Source organism: Cebus imitator, unplaced genomic scaffold, assembly GCF_001604975.1.
Source record: "Cebus imitator isolate Cc_AM_T3 unplaced genomic scaffold, Cebus_imitator-1.0 Scaffold145, whole genome shotgun sequence".
Lineage (NCBI taxonomy): Eukaryota > Metazoa > Chordata > Mammalia > Primates > Cebidae > Cebus > Cebus imitator.
In genome coordinates, this window is record NW_016107460.1 from 3869979 (window position 1) to 3897444 (window position 27466).

Here is a 27466-nt window from a genome sequence, read left to right on the forward strand (position 1 = left end):
CTCCCCGATCCTGCCACCCACCTCCAGCCAGACTTCCAGTTCCAGGGGCCAGGCTGCCTGGGCTCCCAGCGGGACAGGCCTCGCCCAGACCCCGCAGGTGCCATGGGACTTGGGCTGGGTCTTAGGGCCTGGCTGCCGCCCCTTCGGGCCTGGCCTGAGGAGACCCCATGGCTGAGGGAGGCAGGGTGGGGGTGCCCGGCCCAGCACAGAGGTACCCAGGGTGCAGGCAGGGACCCTGATGCCACTGCTTCAGGCTGGAAAAGGTTTCCAAGGCCCCGAGCCTGAGGCTGGCAGCCTTGTGCAGCCACACCGATGGGGTGGGGCCCGAGGATGTCTTGGGGCCTCTGTGCTCCCCAAAGCCAGGAAGGTTAAGGCTTGATTGACAGCCTCTTCCAGGAGGGGGGAGGCAGGGAGGCTCCAGGGCTGATCCTCAAGAGCCAGTAGGGAGGGGCCCACAGCCCAGGCTTTCACGTCCCCAAAACGGGCAGGGTGCCAGGGGCACAGGTGCCCACAGGGTGGTGGTTTTGCGTTTTGGTCTCTCCTGGCCTTGCATGTGTGTAGGGCAGACGCGCCTGGCAAAGCCTTGTGCCACATTCATCTGGGGCGTCGTTTAGGACAACAGGGATGGGGTGGGGGGGGCCTGGGGGGGCGCAGGGACCTCGCCACCTGGGACCACGTCGCTGGAGGGAAGATGGAAGCCGACGTCAGCGCCTAGGCCGGGCCGAGGGGCCAGGGGTCCTCACCTGGCTTGTGGCTGCCCCTGACGTAGGCAGCCCGGATGGAGGGGCCCTTCCAACTCTGCTGGCCCCGGGGATGCAGGGACTCAATTCCCCTCTGGTCTGTGGCCCTTCTGGGAGCAACACAGCCTGCCCAAGTCGACTCGCCCCTCAGCTTTGCCCCTTCTGTCCAGGACTGGGCTTTGCTACCCACCCACCAGGGCAGCACTCCCCCTCCCGCCCAGAAGAGGCAGCAGCACCCCCAGCCCTGGGGACACCACAGAGCCCCTTGGGAAGGTCACCCCGCTGGCCCCATGTCGTTTAACAGATGGCCATTTCTGGGCTGGCATTTAATGGGGGTGACCCTGCACAGCCCCTCTGTGTTGGTTACAAGGTGTCAGAAGAAAGCTGTTATTAACCCAACTTCTTTTTTACAAGTCTTGTTTATTGAAAGGATCTGAAAATTGTAGTAAGGCTTTCAATGACATTTAATAAATTTTCAAGAAATTAATATGAAACATTAAAATTTACTTAAAAAATCACAAGTTTTCTAGATCATTCCCATCTCAGGCTGCTTTAGAGGTCAGTTCATGCCTTTTGTTCAGGTGAGTGACTGGAATTCCGAACACGGCTGTCTTCCGGCCCTAATGCTGGGCACTGGTCCCTCTCTCCTCCTGCGCCCGTGGCTGGGCGGGCGGAGGCTTCACCTGTGCTCAGGGTCATGGCTGACTTACAGCCAGGCCCACTGCCCAGAATCACACCCCGGGATTTTGGACGCTGAAGTTTGCAGAGTTGAGGTGCTCAGATGGGGGTGAGCAGGGCAGACACGTGCCTGGGCTGGGCCGGGCGGCTGCGGGCAGCACCTCTCCAAACTTCCTGTTCTTACAATCCAGCAGATGAGCAGGTACTGAAAAGATGCATGCCTGGGCAGTAGCGACCAGGACCCTAGGCCCTGACCACAGCCTCCACACACCTGTGCCCGCTGTGCCTGTGGAAGACATGGGCACCGGGGCACGCAGCGCCCACATGCAGGCCGGAGGCTCATGGGAGAGGCAGGAGGAAAATCACTGTGTTGAGTCCTTCACTTGGGTTAGTCTCAAAATTCTCATTAGTTACAAAACAAAAGGGATCCCGATCAGCAGCCCGGAAAACCCCATCTCCCGGACCCTCAGGATGGCGCTGAACAGAATGGTCCCCGAATGGTCCCTGAGGACGGTGTCTTGCAGAGCAGGAACGTAAACATTTAATGGTAGGACGACGCGCTTCCCCTCGAAATCTTCACAAAAGTGTGTACAAGAAAATATGTACATAAGCACTTCAAAAAGTTTCAAACAGCCTTTAAAAAGTATGTACAGGATTTAAACCCCCTCCCTGGGAGCAGAAGCTACACTGAGGAAGGCGTGGGTCGCGGAGACGCCAGCTCCTCCCGCTGTGGGTCCCACACTCAGGGCCGGCCTCGCGCGGGAAGGGTGGGGGATGCACCCAGCCCTCTCCAGAAACTGAGCAGAACAAAACCAGCTTGCCAGCCACCAGCAAGCCCCTGCTTTCAATGGCGCCTCGCTTGGATTTCCCTGCAGAGGTTTTAGGGAGGAGGCTCACGCCGAGAGCAGAAGCTTTGCCGCCGAGGAAGGCTTTTGGGTGAGACATTTATTGTCAACATGGAAGGACAGGCCGAGTCACTCTGACCCCTCTGAATTTCAGTTGACTGATCTGGCGTGGAATTCCGGCAGCTGGAGGCCATGCTCCGGGGACCCACGGGGGTGAGGGGGGAAGGGGGTAGGGAGTCAGCGGGACAAAATAGCTCCCAGCCCATTTCTCACTTTGCTTTTTTAGAAATGCAAAAAAAGTCAGATTTAAAATGTTAAAAAAACAGCTGATCTGGACACAAGGCAGACCCAGGTTCTAACCCAGCTACAGAAAGGAAGTGGTCGTGCCATTTAGACAGAGGTGTTCACAGACACACACAGATTGGTGTGTCCCCAGAGAGTGCACGGAGGGCAGAAAAACAGACAGTGGAAAGATTCAGGCCTGGACGAGCCTCGACCTAGCCCTCCTCCTCCTCCTCCTCCTCCTCCTCCTCAAAGTGGGCTTGCTTCTTCCGGACGTTCCAGTGCAGGCACTGGGCGAGGCTCTCAAACCAGTCGCTCACGGGGTCCCGCACACAGATGGAGGGCAGCGGGTAGCATGAGGTAGTGATGCTGATGCTGAGGCAGAGACGAGCCTGAGCCGGGGCTCCCAGGAGGGCCCCCCAGACCCTCCCTCCCCAGGGGCTCCCCCCAGATCCTCCCTCCCCAGGGGCTCCCCGCCAACACCCTCCCTCCCCAGGAATGACTGGCACTGTCCCTCCCCAAGGCAGGCTTCAGGGGTGCCCCATGGGTGTTGGGAATAACCACCCCAGGTCCTGGAGGAGATGGCGCAGGAAGCTGACAGACTGCCCCGGGGCCCTCAGGGGTGAGGTCCCAGGAGGAGGAGGTGGGCAGCTGTGCCAGAGGGGACACCCTAGGGCCTCTGCTGGGACCAGGCCTGCATGTGCCACTGTAGGTGTGAACCACTGCCCCTGGCACGGGTCCCCCGACTGTAATGCTCTGAGGCCCGGGACTCAAGCCCTCTGGTGCTCTAGGGGACAAGCTGTGTCCCCAGGCCAACCCCAAGAGGGTGGGCACTGCCTGGCCCAGGGAGGAGGTCAGCTGCGATGCCCAGCGGGCCTGTAGCCCACACCTGTCTCCGTGGCGGATCTCTTGTCTCTTCCGTCCGTCAAAGGACACCCATGCCGTGTTCCTTGCTTCAGGTGACAGCATGATCTGAGGGTCAAGCAGGGAGAGGTGTGGGCACCCAGCTGTAGGGAGGACGCTTCTTGGCGCCCACCCCTGGCTGCTCGGCCGAGGCCGAAGGTTGTGCAGCAGCGACCCTGCCTTGCGGATGGCGGCCTGCACATCCGATAGGTGCCGGCCCAGCTCCACGCCGCCAGAGGCCAGCGATGGCGGGAAGCCCCTTCAGACCCGGGCCCCAGGCACCTCGGTGGACAGAGCTTGGGCCCCAAGCAAGGCAGGGCTTGCATCTGAGGGGGTAAGGGACGGCCCCAGGATGCCGAGGCCGCGTCTGAGGCTGGAGCCAGCGCAGCAGGGCCAGGGGCTAGGTCCCGGCTTTGCGTTGCACGGGATCAAATGACTCACAAACTGGAAAAGGAGGAGCGTCGCTGGCTCTGACCTTCAGCTCGACCCCTGCGGGGACCACGATGGGCCGGAAGGACAGCGAGTGGGGGCAGATGGGCGTGATCATGATGGCCGGCACGTTGGGGTGGATCATGGAGGCCCCGGCCGCGGCCGCATACGCCGTGCTGCCCGTCGGGGTCGACACGATCACTCCTGACAGGGACAGGCGCAGGCGTCACTCCCGCCCGAGGACGCTCGGGGCCCCAGGACAGCGCAGCGGGCCTTACCGTCGCCCTGCACCGTGGTGATGAGGTGTCCGTCCAGGTAGACGTCCACGTTAGACAGGTAGGAGGAGGGGCCTCTGTCGATCACCACCTCGTTCAGGACCTGGAGGGCAGCAGCACGGCACACTCAGGGTGGGGGCGCCCGTGCACCTCACAGACACCCCCATCTCACCCAGGCTCTCCGGAAGGTCCCCCCACCCGGGACCCTTGACGAGGCCGGAGCCACCCACCCACCTGGTACTGCATGGCCTGCTTCTCAACATCCATGTCCAGACCCACAGGCCGCGAGCCGTTCTCACCCAGCCCGTTGTGCACGGCCGTCTTCTTTTCCCGGAGCTCCTTCACCACCCTGACCTTCAGCCGGCTTCGGAGGACAACAGCTGCGTTCCCTGAGGTCCGGCGGGGTCAGAGGGCATGGATCCATCAGGGAGGCTGGCGGGGTCAGGGAACCCAGCCCAGGGAGGCCAGCAGGGTGAGGGGCTGTTTCTTCTCCTAAGTTGACACTTCTGTGCCTTTTTTTTGGAGACAGTCTCACTCTGTTACCAGGCTGGAGTGTAGTGGTGGCTCACTGCAACCTCCACCTGCCAGGTTCCAGCAATTCCCCTACCTCAGCCTCCCAAGCAGCTGGGACTGCAGGCGCGCATCACCACGCCCGGCTAAGTTCTGCATTTTCAGTAGAGACGGGGTTTCACCATGTTGGCCTGGGGTCTCAATCTCTTGACCTCGTGATCCACCCGCCTCAGCCTCCCACAGTGCTGGGATTACAGGCGTGAGCCACCGTGCCTGGTCAACACCTGTGCGCCTTCACAGAGTGAGAACCTGCTCACTTCTAGCCAACAGACAACGGCAGCTTGAACCCGTGATCTGCTGAAACTTCTCAGTGTTAGTAAAAAACGTTTGACCCACTCGACTTAGAAATCCCTGAATCTGGAAACCTTTAAGTGTTGCCATATGCATCATTAAATAAAAACAACCCCCCCAGCCAAGCAAGACGGCATGATCAGAGCTGCTGATGGTTCCAGAACATTCGAACTCACCCTCTATCACTTGAGTAACTTGGGACTGAAAGTTCTCAAAGCTGAACGGGGTCAGGAAGCCCAGGGAGCCCAGGTGGAAGGCCATGACGGGAGGCACACTGCCCTGTGAGTCAGCAGAGAGGCACTCAGCGCCCACACCCCCAGCTTGCCACCAGCACCTCAGGAGGAACCCAGCTCTGGGGACAGCAACCCGACCCTCTGCAGGAGGGACTGGCCATGTGGACAGAGTGGAGGGGGACATCCCAGGCCAGGGTGGCCAGGGCCATCAGGGCCGAGGTTGGTGGGGGGAGCTGGGGAGAAGCAAAGGCACCAGGCTGAGCAGACCCTGCGGCGTGGAGGGCGGGGGAGGCGGCGGGGGCGGATGGGAGGCAGCCTTGGGGTCAGAGCCTCGAGTTCAACAGGGGCTAATGAGGAGAGCAGGGCGGGCCGTGGGTACTTCCAAATGGCACGGACAAGCAGTGGGCCAAGGGCAGAGCCAGGGTCCCCTGCACAGGGTGGCCCTGCGGCCCCAGGGAGAGCCACGCAGTTGAGAAACCAGGAAGAGGAGCTCCAAGGAGGTCCGGAGGGGATGGGCCAGCAGGGGAGGGCTGTTCCCTGGTACCCGCTGCTCTGCACCCCTCACTCTTGTCCCAGGCGGGCTCTGGCCACCCCCAGCTGTAGCACTGCGTCCATACCGCCCCTGGCCCCGCTGTGCTAGGCCGCTCTAGGCGACTGCTCTCTCGTAAAGCTACGGGAGTGAAAGCGGTGAAGCCATGCACTGCAAGCCCCTCTACACACGGCACGACCGTAAGCTGGCGTGTGCTGGGAATGCCAAGGCCTCACCTGGAAGAGTGAGGAAGCGTACAGCAGCGTCCCGTCCCCCCCCAGGCAGATGATGAAGTCGATCCGATTGGAGATGTCATCGTAATCTAGGAAACAAAACGCAGGCGTCACTCAGGGGCCCCTCCCTGGCGCAGTGCTGGAAGCTTCCATCAGGTGGGGAACCGTGCCGGGGAAGCCGAGGACACTCTGCCGACAGCGCACCTTCTCGGAAGGTGCAGAACTTCTTCTTCACTGCCCCAAAGCTTTCATCGCTGGCGATAGCAGGGTCTTCTAGCACTTTCTTTTCCACATACACGATCATGTTGTTTTCCTGGAAGCAAAGCGCCCACCTGCTCATTCCACGTGCAGACCCTGCCCTCTCGCCGGGAGGTTCCTGACTTACGGGCACTGGCGTAAGTCAGGAACCAGAGCCCTGGCACCATGGCCTGCATGCCTGCTTCTCCCAAGCTCACACTGAAACGTAAGCGCCAACGTGCCGGGATTAAGATGCGAGACCTTTAAGGGATGGTTGGGTGGCAGAGGCTCCCCCTCAGGAATCTACTAACGCTGTGACTTCAGGAGTGGGCTTCCAGCCCTGGCCCCCAACCTCCAACGCCTGCTCCTCTGCAGAGAAGGCACAGCAGGAAGGCCTCTCAAGAACTAACACTGTTATACACTGTGGTTTCAGGAGTGGGCTTCCCGGCTCTGATCTCGCTCCCCGTGCCTGCTCTTCTGCCCTCGCCAGATGCGGCCCCTTGATCTTGGACTTCCCAGCCTCCAGGGCTGTGACCCCCTGGGTCACTGCTGGCCTCCCAGTCTGGTGCTTTTCACAGCAGCCCACACTAACCCAGATACCCTGGGCAGACCCCGCTCCGTCCAGTTCCAGACAAGCAGCTGTTTCCCAGCAGCTGAGACGGTTCCCATGGTCTCATGGGTGGTGATGCGCACGGAGGCCCCCCGACTCCGTGTGCACCCCAGGACCCCTCTCCCTCCAGGGCCCCCCCGCAGCCCGCGTGCCTCCATGAGGTATGTGCAGAGCTCCTTGAATGGCTGCAGCAGGCTGGCATCTCTCATCTTCTTGATGACAAGGACGCTCTTCGGAGCCTTGTTCCACGTCAGCCGCTGACTTGCGGGGTCCTGAATGTGCCTTGGGGAGGAAGACACGTGGCGGTGATTCCCCTTGAAGAGGAGGGGCAGGACTTAGAAAAGAAACAAATCCTTAAAAAGGTGTTTTCAACTCCCAAGGAAATGCGCTCAACGGCGGCCACGGCCCAGGCTAAGGGTCGCACCGGCACCCCCAGCCACCTGGTGCTGGAGCCTGGCCACAGAGACAGGTCGAGGTCAGCAGGGTCCAGAGTGACGGTCTCTCAGCTGCTTGGCCCACTGCACGCAGGCTCAGGCCCACACGCCCTGCCCGGGCACCGCTGCCCTCCACAACCCCCAGCCGCCTGCCTGCCTGGCTGCGCAGTGACAGTCTTGGGGTGGAAATGACCACAGAAGCTCACGGCGGGGCCACCCTTTGCTTGGTGCCCTCCTCAGCCCCCCGAGAAAACCCAAACCATGATGTGGAGACTCTGCCCCTAGGATCCCCTGCACATGACCCCAGGTGAGACCCAGGACCCTCAAGGGCGGGCTTCCTGCCCTGCAGGCAGCTCACTACACCCCTGCATGAACGGACTTTAACCTTACTAACTCTCCCTCACGTGGCTGCCTGTGCCGTGCTGGCTCCGACGCGACCACTGTCCCTGGTGTCTCCACAGGCAGGGCCTGCCCCGGTGGGATTCCCATGACCGCATTAGTCACAGAAAACACCTCAGCCCAGCCCAGAACTGGGAACACACATCAAGGAGCCCACTCCTATTCCAGAAGCCAAGGGAGGGTGCAGCGTGGACAGCCATCAGTCAGTGCTCACTGCCCATCCTCAGCCCCACAGGGGAAGCTCTTACACCAGAGCGCCGGTCAGTTGGTTCAAGTTCCCCAATCGAGAAAGCCGCTGCCCACCATGCCTCTGCCCAGCAGTGACTTATCCGAGAGAGTGACTGTCCCACTAACAACCCCCAGAACCACAACACAAACACCGACAGGGCCACAGATCACAGCCCATCTCTCCTGACCTTTGGAAGCCGGTCGGCACTCACTTACCCTGTGCAGGCACTGCTGGGGGGTGTAAGGTCACTCATGCCATCCCCTATGAGCTCAACGCCTGCCCCGGGTCACACACGTGGCACAAAAGGTGGCCCCTGCCTGCTGGGAGCCGGCCGGCGTGTCCACGGCATCTGGGCCACGCTTGGCAAACACGTGGCCTCTCCAGTGGCATGCTCCTGACTGTGCTCACACTAGAATCCTAAGTTCTGCATACTCAAAACTGAAAGCAAAACACAACTGTGATGTGACTTGGTAAAGCTGTAAAAGCAACTAAGTCAAAAGAGCTTCCCAAACTTTAAAAAATCAAACAAAACAAAACATAGTTTCCTCATTGGTCACATGGTCCTCTTGCCTAATCCCTACTGAAAAAAAGTCCCCAGAATCGTGGTTAGCAGCAAAGGCCACACTTCAGCTCCCTGGTCCTCGCTGAGCCGGGCAGGACCGAGCCCTCTGTTCCCGTGTCCTCAGACCTCATGGCCAAGCCTCCAGCCTCCAGCCTCTTCCCAGCCCTGTGCCAGCCCCACTCAGCCCTGCGGAACCGGCTCTGCCCCAGGGAAGGCGTCCTCAGGCCACAGTCAGGTGGAAGGGCGTTCACGCCCAGCCCTTGCGACATTCTGCTTGGCTCGGCCCGGCCCTGTGCAGGTGGCTCACAGTCCTCGGCAGGGTCAGCCAGCACAGCCCCGCCCTGCACACGGCTCACCCTGCTCTCTTGCCCTCTGTCACCACTGACCCGGCAGCCCAGCCTGCACCCATTCCAGCCTGAGGCTCAGCCGAGCCCAGCCAGAGCCACCGGCAGCAGCGTCGTGCATAGGCCTAGGCACGCACCCGTGTGTGACCATAAACCAGTGCCTCGACTTCCTCCTGGGTCACCTGCAAAGCGGGACACTAACTCTTGCAGGCACACATGGCTGTGGATATTGGATGGGAGGGCAGGAGGTGGCGTGAAGCCAACACGGCCACAGCCTGGCCAGCTCTGACTCAGACTGCGTCACCCATGGGTGGCCCACACACAAACACAGGCACTCACGCACCACCACAACACACGCCCCCCTCCATGCCGCACGCCCTCTGCCACACGCACCCCTCCATGTGACAAGCCCTCCATGCGACAAGCCCTCTGCCATAAGCTGCCCCCACATGCGCCCCGCCATATGCAACCTCCGCCACACGCCGCCTCTGCGACACGCGCCCCTCCATGCCACACGCCCTCAGCCACGCATGCCCCTCCATGCCACACGCCCTCAGCCACGCGTGCCCCTCCATGCCACATGCCCTCAGCCACGCGTGCCCCTCCACAAGCTCTTTGCCATCCGCGCCCCTCGCCACACGTGGCCGCCGGTCCCCTGGACAGTAAACCAGGAAGCAGGCCTTCCCGCCAGCCCCACAGGGTCCTGCTCTGGACCATCAGGGAATACCACAGGCTGAAATGCGTGCAAAGCGCTGCCCTCCACTGCAGCCTCGGGACGCCGACGTGAGTGTGTCCCCAGGTTACGATCCCAGACACACAGAGCCCAAGGGAGCCGTGCTCCCACAGGAGCCGAGAAAGCTGCATGCCTCAGTGCTGCTGGGCTGTCTGGCCTTGAGCAGGTAGGGGACCACCCAGTGCATCCTGGTCTCAGGGCTGGGGCAGAATGTGCCCCTCCGGCGGCCCTGTCCCAGTCCGAATGACTGATGGCCGACGAAGGCAGTGGCCGAGATGCGAGCCAGGACCAGGAAGTGCAGGGAGGGCACGGGGCAGTGGGGGAAGAGGCCTGGTGGCCGCCAGGGACAGCGAAAGCACGGGACGGCAGGACAAGCCCACAGCAGGGCCAGGGGGACAGTGGAGCGCTCTGGGTCACCCACGTGGCTGCTGTGTAGGGAAGGGAGGGTGAGGCCGCAGCAGGCAGTCCTGACCATCTGCCGTGGTCATTTCCGCCTGCCACTGTCACTGTCACCGAGGAGCCAGGCAGGTCAGTGTCTGGGAGCCATGAAGGGCAGCAGCGTGTGCAGGTGGGGTGACGGTCAGGACCCACGGCACAGGCGGCCGAGTAACGGTGCAGGGGGCTGCTTGTATTTTACTGTCAAAGTATAGACGGACTAGATGGGGGGAAGCAAACGGGTCGGGCCCCGCCTGGGGCATTCGGCAGCAGTGGAGGGTCACAGACACTCCTCGCCAGAGTGACTTCCGCCCTAAGGGTCTGCCCTGAGCAACTGGAGGCGGCAAGGCCGGCCACCTTTGTGCCCAGGACTCACACGCCGCCTTGCTCACAGTGTAAAGAGCAGCTCCTTGATGACTCAGAGGCCTCCCCGGACCTGACTTTGTGACAGCCCAGGAGGCTACAGAACAGGTTCCGCCAGACCTGACCTTCAGTGACAGCTCAGGGCTGGGGTCTCATTCCCCGGTGCATCACCAGCTTCCACAGCGCGGGCGACACACACACAGCGCGGGCGCCTGCCTGTCAGCGAAGTGCCATGCGGCGGCCGCCCCACTTCACAGGGCCATGTTGCTCTTTGGCAAGTTGCCGAGCAGCCCTCGCACGGCAGCACTGGGCCCTTCCGCATGGTCCTGCCGTGCAGAAAGTGGTGTCCATGACTCCCAGAGGGAGGAGGCACAGAGGCCTGAGAGCCCGCCCGCCTCGGCCACTCAAGTGCTGGGATAACAGGCATGAGCCACTGCACCCAGCCAATTTTTCTATTTTTTGTAGAGATAGGCTTTCACCATGTTGCCAGGCTGGTCTCAAACTCATGGGCCCAAGTGATCTGCTGCCTCGGCCTCCACAGTACTGGGAATACAGGTGTGAGCCACTGTGCACCGCCAGGATTCTAATTCTTTACACAAAAACCACAGATGTCAGGTTGATCACTGTGGTGTTTTTCCCGTAAGACACTATGCTGGGCCTTTACGTAGAACGTGTTGACAAAACTGTCAAACAGCAACACAGCCCACCCTAGAGCTCTTACTCTTAGAAACTAAAAAGCAGCCCCGCGTGTCTTATGTTGATGGCCACTGATGCCACCATGCCCATAGGCTGTGACCTGGTCTCCAGGCTACCTGGTGTCCACTGCTCACGACCCCGGGTCGCCTGCCGTCCATGTTCTCAAAGCCGTCAGAGAAGCCACGGCTGGGGAGCTCTCTCTCAGATTCCTGCGCTCAGGGGGTTCAGGACAATGTCCATGTGGCTTTTTGTTCAAATGACCTAAAACATGTACTTCTCATGTGAAGGGTGGGAATCTGCCTCAACACAGCAATCCCACAACTCTGCACACATCCCAACGACTCCCACCCACCCGTGGCCCCAGCACTCACATGACGGTCTGGGGCTCTCCCCTCCCAAGAACCCCCCTCCTGGGACCTGGCACTCACATGATGGTCTGTGGGTTCTGCAGCACGCAGGCCTTTGGTCCAAAAGTGGTCACCGGGCATGGCCCATGGAGAGAGCGTGTCCTCCTGCAGGGAGAAGACAGTGTCAGGGCTGCCAGGGCCTGAAACCAGACACACAGGGACAGCCACAGATACAGAGGACGGTATAAGCTAAGGCATACATGCAACTCTAATGACGCCAACACCATCTGCCCAGCAGCCACACAGCAGCCCTGGAAGGTTCTGCCCAGGTCTGTGGCTGCACTGGAGCGGCACCCATGAGGAGCATGCACGCTGCCATGCCCCACAGATCATGACCCAAGCCGGGGAGAGAGACAGCCCGAGCATGGTAAACGGCACCGCCAGGGCTCAGAACTCCTGTGGTGTCTCCCCGGGGCACTCTCTGGGCCTGCATCTGGTACTCAAACCTTAGACTACACCTCTAAAGAGTCTAGATTACAATCCTAACAAGGAGCTGAGATTGCAGACTGAGCCGCTGCGCCTGGCCAGGAAATGTGCTCTACAGAAGTCACTGGGGTGTGAGGGGACCTCCCACTGGGCTCTGCTCATCTTGGGTGTCTGCTGGGTGACACAGGGCTGGTCATGAGGGAGGCCCAGTCATGAGCGTGGCCTTGGGTGGCCCAGCCGTCTCAGCCCCATGTGTTGGGCAAGCGGCTCCTTCCTGTGCCCGGAGCGCCCACAGCTGACACAGGCGTGGCCATTGGTGGCTGACGCCTGTAATCTCAGCACTCTGGGAGGCTGAGGCGGGCGTATCAGGAGGTCAGGAGTTGGAGACCAGCCTGGCTAACACGGTGAAACCCCATCTCTACGAAAATCACAAAAATTAGCCAGGTGCGGTGGTGGGCACCTGTAGTCCCAGCTACTTGTGAGGCTGAGGCAGGAGAATCACTTGAACCCAGGAGGGGGACATTGCAGTGAGCTGAGATCGCACCACTGCACTACAGCCTGGGTGACAGAGAGAAACTCCATCTCAAAAAAAAAAAAAGTAAAGTACATTACCAAGTAAGAACGTTACCTGCTTAGGAACTTAAAAGATGATTGGGGAAAACAGTGTTTTCTAAGTGGGTGTTGGGATTTAACGTTTGCTTCCCAAGGACAGGCTGTGCTTGGGCTTATCTGCCACCTTCTCTCCCACCTCACCCTGAAGGTGCCTGTCACTCATGACGGAGGCAGCCTCTGACCCATGGCTGCTGTCAGCAGGTTCAGAGTGAAACAGAAGTGGTGCATTATGCCAAAGAACCCACAGGAAAAAAAGCAAAAGCGATTCTGTCAAGAGCGTGCAGTCACTGCGCCGGCGTGGTCCGGAGGTGGAGACGGTGAGCCACGCAGACGTTGCCTCTGAGGAGCGCTGAGTGACGCAGCACCCGCAGGGTGAAGTCAGCCACCAGCCCTCGCAGTGACTGTAGACAGAGAACTTGGTAGCAGCCTGTTTCCCGTTGCTGCTGCCAAGCGGAGGCGCTGCAGGCTCTCCCATCTCACCGGGAAAGACCCTGCGCTTTCTGAGGCTCCTTTCACCACAAAGTGCTGCTTGCATTTGATAGTCGTGATCCTTGTGGTGGACGCAGTGCTGGCTCTGGCAAGCTTCCCCTGAAACTCACCACATTTACTGTCACCAGAACCGAGAGCAACATCCCCAGGCACCATCACGCTGCCTTGTCCTGCGAAGCCTGGGGCATTGTTGCTCAAGTGGCGTTGTGCAAGAGCAGGCGCTGTGGGCGCTCCGGGCACAGGAGGGAGCCGCTTGCCCGACACGTGGGGCTGAGAGGGCTGGGCCGCCCAAGGCCACGCTCATGACTGGGCCTCCCTCATGACCAGCCCTGCGTCACCGTGCAGACACCCCAGCCTTCGCCTGTTCACCTCCCAAGACAAGCAGAGCCCAGAGGGAGGTCCCCTCACACCCCAGTGACTTCTGTAGCACAAATGTTTCCTGGCCGGGCACGGTGGCTCACGCCTGTAATCCCAGCACTTTGGGAGGCTGAGTCAAGTGGATCACCTGAGGTCAGGAGTTGAAGATCAGCCTGGCCAACATGGTGAAACCCTGTCGCTACAAAAAATACAAAAATTAGCTGGGCATGAGGGTGGTGCCTGTAGTCCCAGCTACTAAGGAGGCTGAGGTGGGAGAACTGCTTGAACCCGGGAGACGGAGGCTGCAGTGAGCTAGAATCGTGCCACTGCACTCCAGCCTGGGTGAGAGAGCGAGACTGTCTCAAAAAAACAGGTTTCCTCTCCGAGTTTGCTTCGGTCTAACACCAAGGGTCAGCGTGGGCTCCAGCTAGACGGCTCCGTGCTGATACAGACAGATAAAGCAGCACGCTGATGTCCACGGGCCACACGCCTCCCTCACCAGGCACGGCTCCACCTGGGCAGGGACCAGCCCCACCACCGGATGCCTTGACACAGACTGCTCAGGAGACGTCTATGAACTCAGAGAGACAGGAAGAGAGGAGGAAGCAGCCCTCCCGGCTGTACCTGAACTCCCTGGTGCTCCCCAGGGCGGGCGAGGCGGACAGGCTCCGAGACTTGGCGCGGCCCCGGATGGGGTGGCTGTAACTCCAGGTCTCGTCGCCATGGCAGGCCGAGCAGCCGTACGCAGCCGCGCCGGGACTCAACGCCTTATTCACGGTCATGTTTTCCTGCTCCATTTCCACAGTCGGGAAATGAGAACTTCGGCCAGAAAAGCACCGACACCTGAATTCAATAAAATAAACAACGTAAGCAAAGTAAATACATGTAAAACAACAGTCATTTACACATACGTGTGTTCCATTTCATCAAGGGGAAAAACGGCTGAGGTCCAATTTACTACAGTACTTTGAAAATAGACTGTCTCCACCCCAGAGATATTTAAAATCTACTTCTGGTCCTGGCCGGGCGTGGTGGCTGATGCCTGTAATCCCAGCACTTTGGGAGGCAGAGGTGGCAGACAACCTAAGGCCAGGAGTCTAAGACCAGCCTAGACTGACCAATATGGTGAAACCCCCCTCTACTAAAAATACAAAAATTAGCTGGGCATGGTGGCGGGTGCCTGTACTCTCAGCTACTCAGGAAGCTGAGGCAGGAGAATCACTTGAACCTGGGAGATTGAAGCTGCAGTGAGCTGAGATCACACCACTGCACTCTAGCCTGGGCAACTGGAGCAAAACTTTATCTCAAAAAAAAGTTTTTTTAAATAATATTTTTTAAAAAAAGTGTTTGGCTGAGTGTGGTGGCTTACGCCTGTAATCCCAGCACTTTGGGAGACCGAGGAGGGCGGATCATGTGAGGTCAGGAGTTCAAGAGCAGCCTGGCCGACATGAGGAAACCATGTCTCTACGAAAAAAATATATGCACAAAACTTAGCTGGGCATGGTGGCATGCACCTGTCATCCCAGCTACTTGGGAGGCTGAGGCAGGAGAACCACCTGAACCGAAGAGGCAGAGGTTGCAGTGAGCTGAGATCGTGCCACTGCATTCCAGCCTGGGCGACAGAGTGAGACTCCATCTCAAAAAAAAAAAAATAATTTTTTAAAAAAAGAAAAAAATAGAAAGTCACACCGTGTGGCAAGGTGTGGTGGTGGCTCATGTCTGCAGTGCCAGCACTTCGGCAGGCTGGGGAGAGACGATCACTTGAGGCCAGGAGTTCAAGACCAGTCTGGGCAACATTGAACTCTTCTCTACCAAAAAAACATTAGCCAGGCATGGTGGCCCATGAAGAAGACCCTGTCTTTAGAAAAGAAAGACAGACTCTTTCTTGTAAACAATATGGCACATTAATAAGAGAGAAGAAGTGTGCAATTTCAAATACCTTAGTCCAGAAAAGCTAACAAATCAATAAAATGGAACCAGCAGATACACTGTGAACTCCATGCCCTGCAAACAGTCTGCATCATAAATTCAGTGCCAACAAAATATTTACCAAACTGACCAATATTAGCCCTCAAAGAAAACTAGCGAGGATAGAAAACCTCTTTTTTTTAAGACAGGATCCCACCTTAGCCTCCCAAGTAGCTGGGACTACAGGAGTGCAGCACCACATCCAGCCACTGTTTTTCTCTTTGGTAGAGACAGGGTCTTGCTATGTGGCCCAGGCTGGTCTCCATTCCTGGCCTCCACTGATCCTCTCACTTCAGCCTCCCAAAACAGTGGGAGGACTACAGGCGTCAGATACCGTGCCTGGCCTAGAACCTCATCTTTTTTTTTTTTTTTTTTGAGACTTGTTACCCAGGCTAGAGTGCAATGGCACAATCTTGGCTCAGGGCAACCTCTGCCTTCCAGGTTCAAGCGATTGTCCTGCCTCAGCCTCCCTAGAAGCTGGGACTACAAACGTGTGCCACCACGCCCAGCTAATTTTTTTTGTATTTTTAGTAGATAAGGGGTTTCGCCATGTTGGCCAGGCTGGTCTCGAACTCCTGACCTCAAATGATCCTCCCGTCCAGGTCTCCAAAGTGCTGGGATTACAGGCATGAGCCACCGCGCCCAGCCTAGAATACCTCATCTCTGATTACGATACAATAAATGCAGGAAAGATAAAAGTTGAAACAAAGAAAAGCCCTGAACCACTTGGAAGTTTTTCAACTTTCTCTTTACCCACTCAGGGATCAAAATGAAGGTCAGACCCACACCTGGAACACCCAGAAGGTGAGTGACATAAACATGGAACCGGGGCGGTTCAGTCCCATCAAAGCTGGGTCACAACCCTTGAGAAGCATCAACTAAGCATTCAATTGAATAAAGCCAGAAATGGAATAAAACAAGTTTCAGAAGATCAGAAGAGGGGCCGTGCTTGGAAACAACAGAAATTACTCAGTAGAGCCAAACCTCTGTAATAAAGCCAAATACACCATCTCATTCAAGACGACGAATCTCAGTAAACTCAGGACAGGTGGATTCCGGCATTAAAAATAGTAAATGTGGCACTATGGACTGAATATGTCCTCCCCAAATTTATTTATTTTTTCTTTTGAGACGGAGTCTCGCTTTGTCACCCAGGCAGGAGTGTGGTGACGCAACATCAGCTCACTGCAACCTCTGTCTCCTGTGGTTGAAGCGATTCTCCTGCCTCAGCCTCCCAAGTAGCTGGGATTACAGGCGCTGACCACCACGCCCGGCTAATTTTTGTGTTTTTAGTAGAGACAGGGTTTCACCACCTTGGCCAGGATGGTTTTGAAGTCCTGACCTTATGATCCACCCACCTCGGCCTCCCAAAGTGTTAGGATTACAGGCGTGAGCCATCGAGCCTGGCCGTGCAATTTTTTTTTTTTTTTTTTTTGTAGAGATAGGGTCTCTGTGTTGCCTAGGCCTCCCAAAGCGCTTGGATTACAGGTGTGAACCACTGCACCCAGCAGTCCCCCAAATTCCTACGTTGAAGCCCTAACTTCCAGTGTGGCTGAACACGGAGGTGGGCCTCTAAGAAAGCAGTTAAATGAGGTCAGCCGGGTGCGGTGGCTCACACCTGCAATCCCAGCACTTTGGGAGGCCGAGGCGGGCAGATCATCTGAAGTCAGGAGATTTGAGATCAGCCTGGCCAACATGGTGAAGCCCCATCTCTACTAAAAATACAACAATTAGCCAGGCATGGTGGCAGGTGCCTGTAATCCCAGCTACTCGGGAGGCTGAGGCAGGAGAAATGCTTGAACCTGGGAGGTTGCAGTGAGCTGAGATTGTGCTATTGCACTCCAGCCTGGGTGACAAGAGCAAAACTCCGTCTCAAAAAAAAAAAAAAAAATTGAGGTTTTTTTTTTTTTTTTTGAGACAGAGTTTCGCTCTTGTTACCCAGGCTAGAGTGCAATGGCGCAATCTCGGCTCACCGCAACCTCACCTCCTGGGTTCAGGCAATTCTCCTGCCTCAGCCTCCTGAGTAGCTGGGATTACAGGCACGCACCACCATGCCCAGCTAATTTTTTGTATTTTTAGTAGAGACGGGGTTTCACCATGTTGACCAGGATGGTCTCGATCTCTTGACCTTGTGATCCACCCGCCTCGGCCTCCCAAAGTGCTGGGATTACAGGCTTGAGCCACCGCGCCCGGCCCAAAAATTGAGGTTTTAAGTGTGGGGTCTGATCAGATCAAATTAGCATTGCGGCCGGGCGCGGTGGCTCATGCCTGTAATCCCAGCACTTTGGGAGGCCGAGGCAGATGGATCAACTGAGGTCAGGAGTTCAAGACCAGCCTGACTAACATCGTGAAACCCCATCTGTACTAGAAATACAAAAATTAGCCGGGCGTAGTGGCAAGCACCTGTAATCCCAGCTACTCAGGAGGCTGAGGCAGGAGAATCGCTTGAACCCGGAAGGCAGAGGTCGCAGTGAGCTGAAATCACGCCACCACACTCCAGCCTAGGCAACACAGCAAGACCCTGTTTCAAAGTAAATAAAATTAATTAATTAATTTCTTAAAAAATTAGCATCCTTGTAAGAAGAGATACCAGACTAGGCATCGTGTCTCATTCCTGTAATCCCACAGCTTTGGGAGGCTGAAGAAAGAGGATCACTTGAGGCCCACGGTTCAGAAACAGCCTGGGCAATATAGCAAGATTCTGTCTCTACAAAAAAACAAAAACAAAAAAAGTTGACACAGCGGTACATGCCTATAGTCCCAGGTGCTTGGAGGCTGCGGCCAGAGGATCACTTGAGCCCAGGAGTTTGAGGTTGCAGTGAACTGTGTTGGCCGCTGCATTCCAGCCTAAGCAATAGAGACCCTGTCTCAAAAAAAAAAAGACACCAGAGAGCTTTCTCCACACCTGTTCGCACCCCACTGAGCACAACAGTGAAGCCCTGTGAGGACACAGAAGGTGGCCTTTGCCACCTTTGTGAGGAGGGACTCACAAAGAACCAAATCAGCTGGTCCTTGAACTTGACTTTGGACTCAGCCTCCAGAAGGGAGAGAACACACATTTCTGTTGTCTGCCCTGCCGCCCCATGCCTGTGGTACTTGGTAACAGCAGCTCAAATATAACAACGAGGATGTGCGGGCGGATGGCCAGGTGGGCGGGAGGAAGGTTCAGGAACTAGGGACACTGTCCGGGCCGACGCCAAGGTCAAAGTCAAGGAGTTCTCTGAATATCCAAAAAGCCATGGTTCTCACTCTGGCTGCTTTTCACAATCACCTTGGGAGCTTCAAAAAAACACTAACTCCTATGTGCGCCCTCCAGACTGAACGAATTAGAACCTGAAGGTACAAGCCAGGCAGTGGTACTTTAAAGAGCTCCCGGAGTATTCTCATGTTTAGCCAGAACTGACAGCACTGCCCCCATGGGTCAATATCTTCCTAGCTTAAGACAAACCAGGCTGGGTGCAGTGGGGCTCACACCTGTAATCCCAGCACTTTGGGAGGCTGAGGTGGGCGGGTCACTTGAAGTCAGGAATTTGAGACCCAGCCTGGCCAACATGATGAAACCCTGTATCTACTAAAAATACAAAAATCAGCTGGGCATGGTGGCGCATGCCTGTAATTCCAGCTGCTGGAGAGGATGAGGCATGAGAATTGCTTGAACCTGGGAGGCAGAGGTTGCAATGAGCCGAGATTAGGTCACTGCACTCTAGCCTGGGCAACAGAGCAAGATTCCATCAAAAAGAAAAAAAAAAAAAAAGACACATCAATGTTTTATCCAAATACATGAAAAATTCAGCCAGGCAGAGCAGTGCACACCTATAATCCCAGCACTTTGGGAGGCCGAGGTGGGTGGATCATTTGAGGTCAGGAGTTCGAGACCAGCATGACCAACGTGGTGAAACCCTGTCTCTATTAAAAATACAAAAAAATTAGCCCGGTGTGGTGGTGGGCGCCTGTAGTCCCAGCTACTCGGGAAGCTGAGGGAGAACTGCTTGAACCCAGGAGGCAGAGGCTGCACTGCAGTGAGCCAAGATCACACCACTGCACTCCAGCCTGGGTGACAGAGTGAGACTCCGTTTAAAAAAAAAAAAAAAAAAAAAAAGTGAAAAATTCAATGAAAACCAGAACCTACAAAAACATGTCTGGTATAATTACTCCTATCTAAATCTCAACTAGAGGCCACAGCCAGTGCAATAATATAAGAAAAAAATAAAAAGTACAAAGACAGAAAAGGCTTGGCATAGAATGTGCGTCTGTTAAAACAAGAAAATGAGCAAGTGAAGCTGTACTTGTAGATGCAGAAAATCATAAAGAAGCTATAAAGAAGTAACTACCAAGTAAGTGAGTTTTTAGCAAGGTTTCAGGAGGCAAATTCAATACACAAAAATAAACTGTATTTCTATAAACTAGCAACGGACAATAGGAAATTGAGATTTAAAAATATAATTTGGCCAGGTGTGGTGGCTCATGCCTGTAATCCCAGCACTTTCGGAGGTGGAGGTGGGTGGATCACCAGAGGTCAGGAGTTCGAGACCAGCCTGGCCAATATAGCAAAACCCCGTCTCTACTAAAAATATAAACATTAGCCAGGCATGGTGGCATGTGCCTGTAATCTCAGCTACTCAATAGGCTGAGGGAGGAGAATCACTTGAACCCAGGAGGCAGAGGTTGCGGTGAGCTGAGACTGTGCCACTGCACTCCAGCCTGGGTGACAGAGCGAGACTGACTCAAAAAAATAAAAAAATAAATAAATAGGGTCGGGCGTAATGGCTCATGCCTGTAATCCCAGCACTTTGGGAGGCCGAGGCAGGTGGATCACGAGGTCAAGAAATAGAGACCATCCTGGTCAACATGGTGAAACCCCATCTCTCCTAAAAATACAAAAAATTAGCTGGGCATGGTGGTGCGTGCCTGTAGTCCCAGCTACTTGGGAGGCTGAGGCAGGAGAATTGCCTGAACCCAAGAGGCGGAGGCTGCGGTGAGCTGAGATTGCGCCATTGCACTCCAGCCTGGGTAACAAGAGCAAAACTCCATCTCAAAAATGAATGAATGAATGAATGAATGAATGAATAAAATAAATAGAATAAATTTCTGGCCAGGCACGATGCCTCAAGTCTGTAATCCTGGCACTGTGGGAGGCTGAGGCAGGTGGATCACCTGAGGTCAAGAGTTCATGGCCTAGCCTCACCAACACGATGAAACCGCGACTCTACTAAAAATACAAAATTAGCCTGGCATGGTGGCACATGCCTCTAATCTCAGCTATTTGAAAGGCTGAGGCAGGAGAATCACTTGAACCTGAGAGGTGGAGGTTGCAGTGAGCCAAGATTGTATCACTGCATTCCAGCCTTGTTAACAATAGAGAAGCTTCATCTTAAAAAAAAAAAATATATATATATATATATATTTATATATATGTATAGACACATACACACACAGACATATATGTAGACACCCACACACAATTCATAATAGCATTACAAATGTAAAATATGTAGGGATATATTTGGCAAAAGACATAAGAACTGCATACTGAAAACGACAATCTATTGCTGATAGAGATGAAAGGAAATCTAAATAAATGGAGAGACATACCATGTTCATGGATTGGAGGACTTAATATTAGGATCTTAGTTCTCACCAAATTGATCTGCAAATGTTACACAAACCCAACCATCAAAATCCAAGCAGGCTTTTCTAAAGGAAAGGACAAGCTGATAAAACTCACATGAATATTTTATCTAGACTAGCTAAAAATACTGTCAAAAAGAACAAACACGGAGGGCTAACACTACTGAGTTAATAACCTGTGTAACACTATGGGAAATGGACAGTGTGTTATATCAAGACTGACATATAGATCAAGGAAACAGAACAGACAGCCCAGAATAGATGCCACAGACCCCCCACACACACATAGTCCGTGAATTTCTAACAGAGGTTCTGAGGTGATTCAACAGGGAGAGGGTAATCTTTTCACCCAATAGTTCTAGAACTGGACAGCCGTGTCTAAAAGAATAAAGCCCTACCACGTCCTCATACTAAATGCAAACTTTTTTTTTTTTTTTTTTGAGACAGAGTTTTGCTTGTTACCCAGGCTGGAGTGCAATGGCGCGATCTCGGCTCACTGCAACCTCGGCCTCCCAGGTTCAAGCAATTCTCCTGCCTCAGCCTCCCAAGTAGCTGGGACTACAGGTGTGCGCCACCATGCGCAGCTAATTTTTGTATTTTTAGTAGAGATGGGGTTTCACCTTGTTGACCAACATGGTCTCGATCAGTTGACCTCGTGATCCACCCACCTCGGCCTCCCAAAGTGCTGGGATTACAGGCGTGAGCCACTGCGCCCAGCCCTAAATGCAAACATTAACTCAAAATGGATTATAGACCTAAATGTAAGAACCAATACTATAAATCTCTTTAGAAAAAAGCATTGGACATTTTTTCTTTTCTTTTTTTGTCTCTTTTTCTAAGACAGGGTCTCCCCGTTGCCCAGGTTGGAGCATAGTGGTGTGATCTCGGCTCACTGCAACCTCCACCTCCCGGGTTCAAGCCATTCTCCTGCCTCAGCCTCCTGAGTAGCTGAGATTACAGGCACCCACCACCATGCCTGGCTAATTTTTGTATTTTTATTAGAGACAGGGTTTTGCCATGTTGGCCAGGCTGTTGTCAAACTCCTGGCCTCAGGTGATCTGCCTGCCTCAGCCTCCCAAAGTGGTGGGATTACAGGTATGAGCCACTGCACCCAGCCTAGAAGCTCTGTTCATATTTACTTGCAAAGATTAATTTGATTACTAAGCAGTAAACTAATTTATAAAACAGTATTAAATATTAAAACCAACTTTAAAAAATTATCTTCCCAGCTACTCAGGAGGCTGATGCAGGAGAACTGCTTGAACCCAGGAGGCAGAGGTTGCAGTGAGATGAGATCATGCCACTGCACTCCAGCATGAGCAACAGAGGGAGACTCCATCAAAAAACAAACAAAACCCTCTATATTAGGAAGTTTTATTAGAAAAAAGTACTAGGGGCCAGGTGCAGTGGCTCACACCTGTAATCCCAGCACTTTGGGATGCTGAGGCAGGCGGATCACAAGGTCAAGAGATCCAGACAATCCTGGTCAACATGGTGCAACTCCGTCCCTACTAAAAACATAAAAACTAGCTGGGTGTGGTGGCCCACCCCTGTAGTCCCAGCTGCTTGGGAGGCTGAGTCAGGAGAATCGCTTGAACCTGAGAGTCGGAGGCTGCAGTCAGCTGAGATCATGCCACTGCACTCCAGCCTGGCAACAGAGTGAAACTCCGTCTCAAAAAAAAAAAAAGAAAGAAAAAAGTGGCAAGGAAAACATTAAGATGCCAATAAATACATGTGCAAAGGACATGAACAAGAGTCATATGCACAAATACAAACATAAAACAGAGACCTCGATCAGTATGTGCTCAAACACTGAATGAAAAATGTATTTCATGACAGAAACGGGGACACATTCAGCCTGTTAACCCTGAGTTGGAAAAAACTTACCCCCCATTCAATTACCCATCTCGTCTCCCCCCAGTAAATAATGCCTAGGGCTGGCACGCACACTGGCAGTACACACACCGAGAAAGACTTTCTAGAAAGTGCTATGGCCACGTGACCACAGGGCTTGACCCTGTGACCTCATTAAACCTAAGCAGATTACAGGTCCGAAGGGGGCTTTCTTTAGAGGTGGCTCCACCTCCTTAGAGGCAGATGAGGAAAAGGAGGGTCTGTGCAGCTCTCAAGGGTGAGGCAGGAGTCACCCCACCTTTTCAGGTACACGAAGTGTGTGTGGCATCCTCACATACCACCTGGCTCACTTTTGCTTTTTCTCTGAACACTTTTCACCATCTGTCGGAAGAACACAAACACTTCTTTTTATTAACTTACCTATTCCCATGTATTAACGTTAGGACTTTGGCAACTGTGGGCCAGGAGAGACTGCAAAGGATGAGCCACCAGCACAGAGAGTAGACATGAAATCTGGGGTTATGCGCTAAAGCCTTACTAAGACACCCACCTGTCCACAACGGCTGAAGCCGGATGGCCACTATCAACAGGTACAGACTGATTCTAAGTGAAGCTGCCGGGGGAGGCCCTGCACCTTCCTGCCAGGACACAAACCACCACCTGCCTCTCAGTTCTCCAAGTCAAACCTACGTTTTCTCACGTGTGAAGCTCAGTAAAGTCAAACGGATTGTTTTCTGTTTTCATCACAAGCGCCACTTCCCCCCATTTGTTCACCACCTCCGCTCCAGAAGGACTGCTCTTGACTGGGCCAGCTGTCTGGGAGATCCTCACTCTGAGTATTTATGACCCAAACAGGATTTTGTGCTAGCCTGCAAACCCGACTTCTTATAGTAGTTGTTTCAAGGGGAAAATGCTGTTTTGGAACCAAACAGCAGGCTGCCAACTGACTTCAGCAATGTAAAGGCACCTCTGAGTTCAAAGGAAAAAAGAAACACTGGTTGCACTTTGGGAAGCAGAGGCAGAAGGATCTCTTGAGGCCAGGAGTTTGAGACCAGCCTGGACAGCACAGTGAGACTCTATCTCTACAAAAAATTGTACCAATAAGCTAGGTGTGGTGGCACAGGGCTGTAATTCCAGCAACTCGGGGGGCTGAGGTGGGAAGCTCAGCTGAGCCCAGGAATTTGGGGTTACAGGCAGCTCTAATCATGCCACTATACACACACACCTGGGGGACAGAGTGAGGCCCCGTTTCTCTCTCTCTCTCACACACACACACACACACACGCACAGAAACCTCTGGAGGGGACACCTCCAAATGATGACGATGTTGTCCCAGGTACTGCAGTGGCACCTGTGACCCCTCACGTTGCTTAAAATCAACGTGCTAACACCATGAAGCAGCTGCAAAGTCACAGTGAAGCCCCTGCAGAGAACAAACAGGCCATACACAGACGTTCCAAGGGGGCAGAAGACCTCCAGAGGCTTGGGGGGACAATGTTCGGGAATAAGGACTTGAAAGGAGTTATCTAACAAGATGTGAAAGTAACTTACTTCTTAGACAAGGCAGCAGAAGGAAAAAAAAAAAAACCTTAAGGCCGGGCGTGGCGATTCGCGTCTGTAATCGCAGCACTTTGGGAGGCCCAGGCGGGCAGATCACATGGTTAAGGGATTGAGACCATCCTGGCCAACATGGTGAAACCCCGTTTCTACTAAAAATGCAAAAATTTGCTGGGCGTTGTGGTGTGCGCCCCTGTAGTCCCAGCTGCTTGGGAGGCTGAGGCAGGAGAATCGTTTGAACCCGGGAGGTGGAGCTTGCAGTGAGCCGAGATTTCGCCACTGCACTCCAGCCTGGGAGACAAGAGGAGATTCCGTCTCAAAAAAGCAAAAAAAAACAAAAAACAAAAAAAAAACCTTACTTATTAAGGCAAACATGTTAGTTTCAGGCCAACTAAGGTCAGAGAGACATAGAACAAATGAAGAGTTCTGAAATGTATTCCCACCAAGAGCCAAGAAAAATGAAGTTTTGAATGTACAACTGAAGCGTGTTCCAAAACAAGAAAGGAAAAATAACTTGTTACTCGGGAGTCGAAGCCAAAAGGAATCCCATTGCTTGGGGAGGAGGAATGGGGGTGGGTGGTCCTTGGCCTGGGAAGGAAAACTCCACCAGGCCTTCGGAGCTGGGTGCGCCCTGCTCCCACAACTAACAAAACGACCAGCGCTCAAGGCCCGCGCTGACATCGGGGCTACAGGAACATCATCACAGACTACTGGAATTTTCTGGCAAGTACTGGACACTGAATCAAAGAAGTGTTTTTGGAGAATTCCATGCCGATCCTGCTGTACAGAATCCTTTATTCACTGCTTCCCCACTAGGTTTGGGCCCCTCTAAGCTTTCACGAGTCAAAGACCCCTCCGGCTCACTGAAACCACCCGCGGAAGCGCGGACACCGAGGGCCCGGCCGCCCACGCAGAGGTGACCGAGCGAGCGCGGGCCGGGCCGGGCCGCCCCACCTTCCCCGCCCCGGAGCGCCAGCCCGACGGCGGCCTCCCTCAGACCCGTCCCCCCGGCCGAGCCTCGCCCTGGGCCGAGCAGGTGCCCAGTTCCGGGCGGAGCGGCTGCTCCTCCTTCGGTCCGCGCCTCCACGGCGTCCCCCGCAGGGCAGGTGGGCAGGGCCAGCCCGGTGTCTCCCCGCCTGGCCGCGCGCTCCCGGGCAGCGATGACCCCAGGCGGCGGGCGACCCCGGGCGGGCGGCGGGCCGGGGCCGCTCACTCACCGTTCGCTGCCGTGGGCGCCTGCGCGGGCGTCTACATGCCAGACCGAGCCCGCAGGCCCCGCCGCCGCCCGCCGTCGCTACCTGACCCTCGGCGCCCCGGCCGCCCGCTGCCCCATGGCCGCCCGGACCCCGGCGCCGGCGCCGCCGAGCAGCAATGCGCCGCGGCCGCCCAGTGCGCACGCGCACGCGCACGCGCACGCGCACCCGCCACGCATGCGCACCCGCCACGCATGCGCCCCGCCGCGCCGCCGCGCACGTGGGCCGCCCAGGGCAGCTGCTGGGTCCGACGGGCGCCGGGAAGTCCCGCGCGGGGCGGGGGACGACGGCCGCGGCGGGAAAGAGGCGGGAGGTGCGGAGGAGGGGCGGCCCGGGGGTGGAGGCGGGCAGCGGGAGAAGGGCGCGCGTCCGTGACGCGGGTGGCCAGCGGTCGGCGCCCCGAGGCGGGCTCCGGTCCCCACTCACCTGCCGCGTCCGGAACGCGCCTCCCGGTCCGCCAGCCAACGCCTCGGCGCACCCGGCCTTTTGACCCCAGCTTCTGCCCGGCGTCCCGCCCCCACTCACCGCCGCCGCGGGCGGGACCTCGCGGACCAAGTGGGCCGGCTCAGGGGAGCGCTGGTGCCCGGCGAGAGGCCGCCCCGCCCGCTGCTGATTCCCTAATTACCGGGCTGTGACACGGGGTGGACCGTGGCGGATTTGGGAACCGAAACCTGGCGGAGCAGCTGCGGCGGCGCTGCGCTCCCTCGGGGCTGTGCGGCGGGGCTGGGAGGGCGGCCCTGCACCTTGGAGAACCGCGCTTGGCCTCACGCCCACTTCCAGCTCCCAAGTGCGCCTTGCACGCCCACCGCAGCCTCAGGGCTCTGCGCCTGGGACCGCAAGGCTGGCAGTGGAGGGAGGACCTGGTGGTCCGGGCCTCCTCGAGGGGTACCGGGAGCGGTGTTTTGAGCACCCCACAGGTCCGAGGACCCGGGAAGTTGGAGGCGGCGGCCAAAGCCACAGGAGCGGTCTTCGGAGTGTTTGTTGGAACTGCGGGCCCCACCCAGCCCGCACTCGCTGAACTGGTGGCTGCTCACCACTAGCGCCTTCAGGCCTCAGATGTCCCGACAATGTGCCTTGTGCGCAGTTCTCAGCTCTTGGGTAACTGTCGAGTAAACTGGCAGTGCACGAGCAGCTGCTGTAACCTGCTGGCCCCTCAGTGCCAGCCACTGTTTTGTTTTTCTGAGATAGGCTCTCATTCCGTCGCCCAGGCCGGAGTCCAGTGGTAAGACCACGGCTCACTGCAGCGTTTACCTCCCAGATGGAAGCCATCCTCCCCCAGGTTGGAGTAGCTGGGACTACAGGCGGGTGCCGCCACACTCAGCAGATTATATATATATATATATATATATATATATATATTTTTTTTTTTTTTTTTTTTGTAAAGATGAGGTTTTGCCACTTTGTCCCGCCTCTGCCTCCCAAAATATTAGGATTACAGGCGTAAGCCACTGCACCTGGCCCAGCCATTGTTTTCTGAGGTTCCTTCCCTGTCTATACTTCCTGTGTGGATCACCTGGCCAGGGCTCGGTATGGACCTGAGTCCTCTGCGGGTCTTCCCCACACCCGCATACCTGCTATGCTCGGGCTGCCGTCCAGTCAGGACTCCGGGGACCCAGTACCCAGAGTCCAGGAACACCGACTGGCCGAGTCTTCCTGGAACACACAGCTGTCCAGTCCAGGACCTCAGTAAAGTGCAGGGCACCAAGGGTTGCTGGAAAAGGAAGCAATGACTGTGGGAACTTGAGGGGATTTCTTAAGCTCTGTAATTCCTCCCGGGGTTATTTTGCAAACCCAACTGTTTTGAAGTGACCACCAGCCACACCCACAGAAGCGGCTGTGAGCTGCCCGGTTTTTTTCCCGGTGGG

At 55.7% G+C, this 27466-nt stretch overlaps 1 protein-coding gene across 4 annotated transcripts; it reads right to left on the reverse strand.

The window, feature by feature from the left end:
* Positions 1-1140: 1140 nt before the first annotated feature.
* NADK (NAD kinase) lies at positions 1141-27426 on the reverse strand. Of its 4 annotated transcripts, none has more exons than XM_017542606.2 (12): positions 27173-27426; positions 13966-14184; positions 11479-11562; positions 7008-7137; positions 6213-6321; positions 6012-6097; positions 5190-5292; positions 4387-4541; positions 4156-4255; positions 3924-4081; positions 3435-3517; positions 1141-2920 (listed from the first exon to the last, which is right to left on the reverse strand). In XM_017542606.2, the coding sequence occupies exons 2-12, from the start codon at positions 14136-14138 to the stop codon at positions 2761-2763; spliced, it is 1341 nt and encodes a 446-aa protein (XP_017398095.1). In that variant the 5' UTR covers positions 14139-14184; positions 27173-27426; the 3' UTR covers positions 1141-2760. The 4 variants fall into 4 exon arrangements, with proteins under 4 accessions (XP_017398095.1, XP_017398096.1, XP_017398094.1 ...); XM_017542607.2 differs by lacking the exon at positions 27173-27426 and adding an exon at positions 26028-26147; XM_017542605.1 differs by lacking the exon at positions 27173-27426 and adding an exon at positions 25566-25750.
* Positions 27427-27466: the final 40 nt, after the last annotated feature.

Excerpts from the sequence above, each read along its gene's own strand:
- NADK (XM_017542606.2), bottom strand. The coding sequence starts at position 14,138 with ATGGAGCAGGAAAACATGACCGTGAATAAGGCGTTGAGTCCCGGCGCG. Across the intron at positions 4,542-5,189 it reads AGTTACTCAAGTGATAGAGG|GGAACGCAGCTGTTGTCCTC; the intron begins GTGAGTTCGAAT and ends GCCGGACCTCAG. Across the intron at positions 4,082-4,155 it reads CACCACGGTGCAGGGCGACG|GAGTGATCGTGTCGACCCCG; the intron begins GTAAGGCCCGCT and ends TGTCCCTGTCAG.